At 44.7% G+C, this 8,471-nt stretch overlaps 1 protein-coding gene across 3 annotated transcripts in view; it reads left to right on the forward strand.

Moving 5' to 3' along the window:
• The window catches only part of AMBRA1 (autophagy and beclin 1 regulator 1), a 55,927-nt gene extending 49,329 nt beyond the window's left edge, over nt 1–6,598 (forward strand). The window contains exons 16-19 of one of the 3 annotated variants that reach the window (XM_075188204.1): nt 1,741–1,830; nt 2,902–3,092; nt 3,711–3,815; nt 4,170–6,598. In XM_075188204.1, coding sequence (XP_075044305.1) covers nt 1,741–1,830; nt 2,902–3,092; nt 3,711–3,815; nt 4,170–4,540 — 757 coding nt within the window. In that variant the 3' untranslated portion in view covers nt 4,541–6,598. Of the gene's footprint in view, nt 1–1,740; nt 1,831–2,901; nt 3,093–3,707; nt 3,816–4,128 lie in introns of all 3 variants that reach the window. The other 2 variants (XM_075188205.1, XM_075188203.1) reach the window with 2 other exon arrangements.
• Nucleotides 6,599–8,471: the final 1,873 nt, after the last annotated feature.

Below are 8,471 nucleotides of genomic sequence, written 5' to 3' on the forward strand. Positions count from 1 at the left end.
TAAGTACGCACTACGATTTTATAAAGTTCTTTTCTATTCTGCTGACTTATGCAAGTTCTCATTTCATCAGTACCCCTGGTGTCTTCGTTCCTTCTCTCCCTCCTGCCAAGTTATACCACAGTCTTCAGAACGCTTTGTCTCGGGGTGGGTTGCTGATAGTACGGACAGCTCCTTTATTTTACATTGCGTGATAGAAAGAAGCCCACTCTCTCCTGTATTAGGAAAAATGGCTTCCAACGTGATTGATGGAACCTGGTGGGAAATAAGAGTTAGGTGTCCATATATGCACATCCTCAAATTCATCCCTGCAAGGTTTCTGTCCTTTTATGGCGTCTGGTGTCCTTTTATTTTATCTTTTCTGTCGAAGCTTTGAGCAATCGGCATTCGTTACCCTGGATATTGGCTTATTTCCCCAGGAGCTTTAAGACAACAGCCCAGGATACTTGTTGTACTGACGTTGCCGCTAATGAGCTCCATGTGTCAGTTTAATGTTATGTCGTTTGTTTGATTCCTTTTAAATCAGGTTTCATCTTCTAAGCGCCATTAGTTTATCGCTTCCTGTGGTTATTGATCATCCGGTCAATATCCCTAATTAACAAGAGTCTTTCAGATACATTGTTGTGTTCTCCCATGTGGCTTTCAGTGAAGTCTGTCACTGAGCAGAGAGAGCAAAAACCAATGAAGATGTATGGTGAAAAGTGGTGTTATGTATGGAGGCATTGTGCGTGTGTGTGTTAGAAAGGTGGGGATAACAAAGACTATGTATGTAGACAGATGTTTTCACAACTACACCTTCTCCCTGTGTGTCTAGGAGGTGTTTGCCAAGCAGCCCCTCTTCTATTGTTTTGCATTTGCATTGATTTGTACTAGAGTACTCTTAATTGTTGAATTCATTACAGTTGAGTATGGAATAGCTTGTGTAACTTGATGTTCAGTGACCAGTCCTTTAGACAGAGCAGCGCCCCCAGAAACTCAGCATTTGAGAGGTACTGCAGGATAAAATACTTGGGCTGTAACAGAAGTATGTTTTGCTGAATTAACCAGGTAGAGTACTTGAAGTTTCTGAGATTCTGAAAGAAGACAACAGTACATTGCTGAGGTCTGTATTTAATGAAAGTCCACCAGTGTTTGATATTTAATTGTAAACTGATGAGAGAGACAAAAGCTTGCCAAAATTTAGTCACAGTACCCATTCGCATCGGAGCCATTGCTTAGCAACCAGCGGAAGATATTCTTTGTTCATAATACAGACTCGCACAAGGAGGCTATCGTCTATCAAAACAATGCATTGTAGTAGGGAACAGAGAGCTATTTTCAGAGCACAGTTTGTTTTTATAATGCACTGAAATGTCACCGCATACATGAGGATTGTCTTGTGTCTCTGACACCTGGATGATGATTTAAAGTGTACTGGTTACCTACATAAAGTGGGGGCAGCCACTGGGCGGGATGAACCAGTATGTAATAATGCAGCATGTCATTCGCTATGAACCAGTGATATCCCTGCAATATGAGGCAGTCTGAGCCTCATGCCTCAGTAATGTCACTGTTTCCTTATGAAATAATAGGGAGTATTATAAATGGCCATAAATAATAAAACAAATAGAGTAATACTAACTAGTGGATATATGTAGATTTACCCTCAGATTCCTAATGGTGTTGTGTGCCGACTGTTTATAGATCGGAGTCAGTAAGTCCTTGCTGTTGTGTCACTGAGTTTTTAATATTTTCTCTTTTCAGGGCATTTGACAACGTATGTGACCAGTTTTGGGAGCAGATGAATGAGGCTATTCTGCAGCATAACACTACTCGGACCAGTGAGAGACCTGGGTGAGAGAGAGAATGAGATGACTATAAACCAGTGTTGGCTAACCTGTGACACTCCAGGTGTTGTGAAACTACAAGTCCCAGCATACCCTTCCAGCAATAAGCTGCTATATATTGGCAAAGCATGCTGGGACTTGTAGTTTCACAAACACCTGGAGTGTCACAGGTTAACCAACACTGCTATAGGGGGTTAGATGCCACCATGATGAGAGAGAGAGGGGTGACTCCTCCACAGTGTTATACATGAAGGTGGTTTGCTTTGTTCTATGTCTCATCACTGAATGGCTGGTGATGGGATTGGGATAGTCAGAGGTCGCCTGGGATATGGGGATGCACTCATTAAATACAGCAGAATTGGAGCGGCACAGTACACAATGCATTTTCTATATTTATAGATCACATCAGCTTCAGGCTGGGGTGACATCAATATATAAAATATTAATGCAAAATATTACTTGCCTAAGTTCCAGAGATGTGACTGGACCCCTGATGTCTGCTGCAGTCAGGGAAGTCTGTCCTGACCATGGACCACAACACTACCTATCGGTCTCCAATAAAATGGCTGCCTTGGCAGGAGTGAGTTTCAACCTTCCTGAGGGCTGCAGCTGTAGGGGACAATGCTGTATTGCCGAAACATAGGCAAGAAATATTTTACACTCAATAATATGCTTTTTCACCTTGTCTTTGTAGCACCAGTTTATATGCTCTGGGATATGATGCAGAGCTGATCTGTGATTACAACTGTATTCATTACAAAGAGCATATCAGCTGTGTTGTATCCCAGGGCAACGAAAGTAAACATATGATTTGAAGAACTAAAGACATGGCTAAAAGGCGCAGAGGTAAGCCTTGCAGGTGAACAAGTACAACTTTAAATTTTAGTCTCTTTAAGATGGATAGTTCCTTAAACGTTGGCCTCCCCAAAAATGTCCTACACATGATTCGGGGCCAGATAAACTTCACTTGGTGAGGGGAAAAACGCATTTCTTGGTTAACAATTGAACCAGATATAAAGGGTTGATAAGTTGAAGTGACGCTGTAATGGTCACACTGTGTGTCCTGTTCCTCTCTCAGGACCAGCCGTGCCACCTGGAGGTCAGACAGAGACATGGGTCTGATGAATGCCATTGGCCTCCAGCCTCGGAATCCAAGCACCTCTGTGACTTCCCAGGGCACCCAGACTCCCGCCCCGCAGTTACAGAATGCAGAGACACAGACTGAAAGGGAGGTACCGGAGACGAGGCCCACTGTTCCAAGTGCTGAGGGTAAGCGGCTACATTGGGCCATAGCTAGTATCCCCATTGCTGCCATTTTTTCACACAGCAGTGCCATGTGTAATATTTTAGTATTATATAGAACAGCTCTGATTTAAAAAAAAATAAAAAAAATGGGGCAGGGCTGGACACCTCCGCCTCAGAAGTAGTGACAGAGGATTGCAGCATATGGAAGATAGTAAGTATCTTTTTGCGCCAATCTCTACCAATTCTCAGGCAATGCCTAAAGGATAATAATAATAATGTCCCCTTAATGGGCAGTTGTGCCAACTGGCTGCTTGAAAGCAAATATTGAGGAAAGAGTTGGAATGCACCGCTCTTCCATTTTGTTCTTTGGTTCACGTTCCCCATTGTTGGTAACTTGTTTGTTTTCTGATTGCATCTCTGAATGCTGGATACTTTTCCTGCAGATCTAAGTGCGCTAGATACTACCTGTACTATACTAGCTGGACCAGCCACCACCACTTTTGATTTGTTTTGCTTATTCACTCCCACTTTTTGAGCTTTTTGTGTGAAGTTTATCAGAATCTAAAGCAGAACTTGCAGTGTGAAGGATGAGGTCAACATTCATCTAATCTTATTGTGCTATCTTCTCGTCTACTCTAGCAGGTTCCACTAATGAGCAAGTGGCACAGTCCAGCAGCACTTCCGAGGGCACAACTGCAGCAGAGTTGCAAGAAGGGAACCTGGAGTCTGGAGAGGCGCCCGGCTCAGGTGGGATGGGTTAAATCTTGACCTGTTTTCTCAAATTTACAGCTGCGATTTATTAGTACTTCTGCTGGATGTAAGGATTTACAACAATGCTTTGCTGTGCAATAAAGGCCTACGCTTACAGGGCTAAGCACTCGTTCAGCCTTCCACTTCATGCTTGTTGTGAATCCTCACACTCTATTACATATAGACAATTTATTTTTTGTTTGTATTGTCTCCTGGGTTGGGTCATTTCCCCAAACTTGTCACTTTTTATCTTCAGGACATAACCTCTTATACTGGCACTTTTTATGCTTCTCTCTCTATTGTACTACAGCCCTTCTCTTCCCTCACACTCTGCCCCTTCATGTCCGACAGGAGAGGGTCAGGAGGACGCTCTGAGCAGAATCCAGCGACTTATGGCAGAAGGAGGGATGACTGCAGTGGTCCAGAGAGAGCAGAGCACAACTATGGCATCTATGGGGGGTTTCGGCAATAATATCATCGTGAGCCACCGAATCCACCGTAGCTCCCAAACGGCATCTGATCCTGCTTCTCGCACCTCCACCCCGCGCTCTCCACAGCCCTCCACTTCTAGAGAAACTGTGGCGGAGCTTGAACGGCACCTTTCTCCCCTCCAACCAAGACGGTCCCTGCTCTCGGAGCCAGTGCCACTGACAAACAACAACAACGACGGTGACCTTAGCACGCAGCCAACGAGTGGCACCTTTCCTGGCGTGGAGAGGTAGAGACGTTGAGTTGCCAACCTGGTACTGCTGTAAGGACAAAATCTTTCCCCACCTCTTGCTCACGGTGGGGGCTCTCAAGCTGTGGACTATGGTGCTATAGACTCGGAGAGGAATTTTATTTGAGAACTGACCCTCCCAACGTGTGGGGGGGAGGTGCAGAGCTTAGGATGAGAAGTAAAAAAAATCGCAGCTGGCCTTTCTCACACTGCCCCTTCTCTACACCCCATCTTCTTTGTCTAGCAAAGAGGAGACATCTCCCGAAACACTTTTATAAAAGGGGTTCAGCCTTTTTACTCTTCCCTCTGCTTTCTTGAAGCTGAACTTCAGGAAGCGAAGAGTAGAATCTTACAGATTCCTGTTTCCCATTTAGGTTTTTATTTGTTTTCATAGGTATTGGTCATGATGGGGGAATTAGCACTAATCTTCTCCGTGTCGATTTCAAGGAGCTGCTATGAGACTGTTACTGCCCTCCTTGCTTTGACTGAAGTTTAAGGAAGGGATGCATGCACTACAGGGAAGGGTGGGGCTTATAAAGAGCCCCTCCTCCATACCAGGCATGTGTGTCCGGGTACTCTGCTCCTCCTTACACACGCGGTGAGGCCTACAGTCCCCACTGCTCATTCTAGATGGGGATGATCAGTCTGCCCCATCACACACAACCCGGCAATGACGCCAACAAACGTTTGTTCAATAAGGACATAATCATTCTCATTGCAGTGGTCACAAGCCCCAAAAAATCAGCCCCTTCACTAAGCTGAGTTTTTTTTGGGATGCCAAATAGGTCCAGAAATATGCTGCGGTTAGACTTCTCATACCTGCTTATTCTGTTCTTTTTTTTATTTTATTTTTTAGTTTTTTTGTTTTGCAAGCGTGACCTGTATAGCCTTGCAGGTCTAAGCCAGCTCCGTTGCTTTTCCTACCCTCTCGGTCTGCAATGTGTGTTTGACTAAATTGGATGAATTTTGCTCCCCCCAACCCCCCCACCCCATGCTTTGTATAAATCCGTCAGCCCAAATCCTTGCCAAAGGCCAGTAGCGCAGCTTTTGTGTTAACCCTTCCCTGCCAGAGCAGTCGGCAGCTTACAGGAGACCCGCTTGGCAGGGGCTAGGTTTAATGTCTGCAGCTGCACCTTTCAACTCAGTAGTTCATCATACATCCGACACACCCGGACACTTGCACCCACTAGCCCACCCCCCCGACAGGCTGCGCAGACTGCACATGTCTCGCCAGTTACAAATAGTTGTTTGACAGTATTAAAAATGAATGTTACAGAAGGGGCCGGGTTACGTGTTAAAGCTCTTGCATGAGAAATACTATTGAGTTAATATGAGAGCAAGTGCTGGCTATCCCTCGTTTTCAACTAAGCAGCCTGCGCTTCTTTAATGCAGCCCCCCCCATCTCCCCTGCCTGCAGGATCCCAGCAGTGGGACTCGCTAGGTGCTTGTGAGCTGCAGAACACTAGCAGGCAGGTTGCACATATCATGACAGTCATCTCACGGGAGACAGCTCCTTAGCTGAGACGGCCTCTGCCCCTCTCTCTTTTGCTCCTTGTGAGAGCCCCTCCGATGTGTACAGCATCCCGCTGAGCATAGCCCACGTCCCGACACATTATTATGGACATCCGATGCTCCATCAATACTGCAGTGTTACTTCAATAATGGCTTTATTACCAGCGTCTATAGCAAAACCTTGCTTTACTTCCTACTGTATAATTAATCTCAGTGGCAGAGCGTTGCTGCCATGTATTCTGTAGCAGTGAGTGCTGGAGGACATCACTCCAGTACTTTGTTTCCCACCATCTCCCGTATCATTGAAACCTGCAGAGCTTCACTCCAGTGCCCTGCTGTAACATTATATAAGAATTACAGAGCCTTCCTCCAGTAATCTGTAATGCTTAATTGGTTTTGCTCTTATGTGTAACACTTTTTTTTTTCTCACGGTGCTGTGCAAAGCATCATTCTAATAACCCATTGTGACCTTTAGGGCATGACTTGATCCATGTAACAATTGTTGAATCTGCAGAGCATTGCGCCAGTAAACCCTGTGACACCAACAGAATTTGTTTGTTTTTTTGCTGTGTTTTGTTTTTTTTTTTATTCGTTTTGGTTGAATATTTGAGATTGTGTGACAAATATAACGGTTTATTCCTCAGTTGTCCAGTGTTGCTGATGAAGACAGGGTTGAGGGCAGATTGTGGGTGTCTTGTTTTAATTGGCTTTTTGTTCCCGCCTTCAAATGGTTATTCACAGCAGCCCTGGCCCACAAGATACTGGCTTGTTGCTGGCCTATCGAGCCTCAGTAATTGGTCTCCGCTGAGACATCTGGCAGAATGAGGGCGACACAGACAGGCAGCTGGAACAGTCGTCGCAACAACTGCAACTGTTCTGCCTGTGATTTGGCAGAAGTTTGCAAGATTTGAACATCATTTCTGTTGCCAGTTGCCACAAAGCCAAACCCTCTTAGATAGACATGTCCTGAAGGAACACTACCGTTAAGTGCAACTTACTTTGTAATTACTACTGGCCAGGGTAACCTCTGTACATGGGCTGCTGTATAAATGTAGTTCCTGCCCGCACAGATCAAGTTGTCCGAAATGTAATGATTCACATAATGTGGCACGCTGAGCAGATGGTATGAATATAACACTCAACCTGTATTCAGAGCCTCAGCTGCATGCAAAGGTAACAGATTCTTATGGATGATATGACATGTGGAAAGATATATAAATCTAGCAAGTCATTTCTTCTCCTCTCTGTCCTATTGTTGCGCTCACCTGACCTATTCTGGCAGTAACCACCTTCCTGCAGTGCTGCACCCTCACCCCCCCCCCCCCCCCCCCTCTGTCTGTAGTAGTGTATCCACCCGATTTCTTTGTTCTTTTAGTGCTCGGCGTTATTCCTCCACCCATTTCCTCTCCTTGCTCCTCTGCATTTTTATTGCACACTTCAACAATGTTGAGAGTAGGAAGTCCTAGGATATTGTCTTTGATTTGTTTTTATGTGCTACCATAGTAGCTATCAGAGTGTGATAAGGACTACTGGTATCTAATAAAGTCATGGTCCAGCCTGCGGGCTGACATAGTTGGGTATTGGGCCAGTACCCTGTATGACCTCTATATCAAGAAAAGGTGAGTGACAGTAAATGTGTATAATGGATGGCTGGCTGCGAGATGAGGAATCCTGCTGCGATGAAGACACGTCCGTGCTGCTCCATTAATCCACCTCTTTACGGTGTCATAAGATTGGACAACATCTGCTCTGTGTCTAGATACAAGTTAGTTAGAGAAAAAGCAAGAGCTGGATACAGTGTCTATTTACAGAGTACAAGGCAGTGTGTGTGTGTCTGTCTTGCTAACTGATTAGGCGTTAATCTTTTATATTTATAGGAATACAATAACAAAGAGACATCAACAAAACCATCCAAATCCACTTTTCCCAGAAAGTAAAGGGAACATTCAGATGTATGAGTAAGGCAGCCAGACACAGACACAAACACAACACTTATTACATGGCTTTGCACTTAGGCTACTTGTGTACAATTCACTACTTTATACTGCTCATAAAGTTCTGAACCACACTGATCAGTACCAGTAGCTTTTATATTTAATTGACGAGATGTATTAGTAAGGCGTTCAATCATACTGAAAGTCTTACACACTTCTCATTTGTTCATTGTCAGTTTCTCAGAATGGTGTAAGGCCTGTCTTTAGCTGATGTGCAGCTAGAGCCCCCAACCTCTCTTTTGAACCCTCTTAGGCCCACTGTGGCTCTCCAGGAGCCTCCCAGGCTCCATCTGCATGTTTTGGTTAGCCACCACCTTTCCTACATGCTTGCCGATAGCAAAGTTATCATACCTATCCCTAATGAATCCTATCTTTCTATAACTCACAAATCTGCATTTTAGGGATGTTCATTGAGAAGGTACAGAAATG

This window comes from Mixophyes fleayi, chromosome 10 (genome assembly GCF_038048845.1).
Source record: "Mixophyes fleayi isolate aMixFle1 chromosome 10, aMixFle1.hap1, whole genome shotgun sequence".
In the NCBI taxonomy this organism is placed as follows: domain Eukaryota; kingdom Metazoa; phylum Chordata; class Amphibia; order Anura; family Limnodynastidae; genus Mixophyes; species Mixophyes fleayi.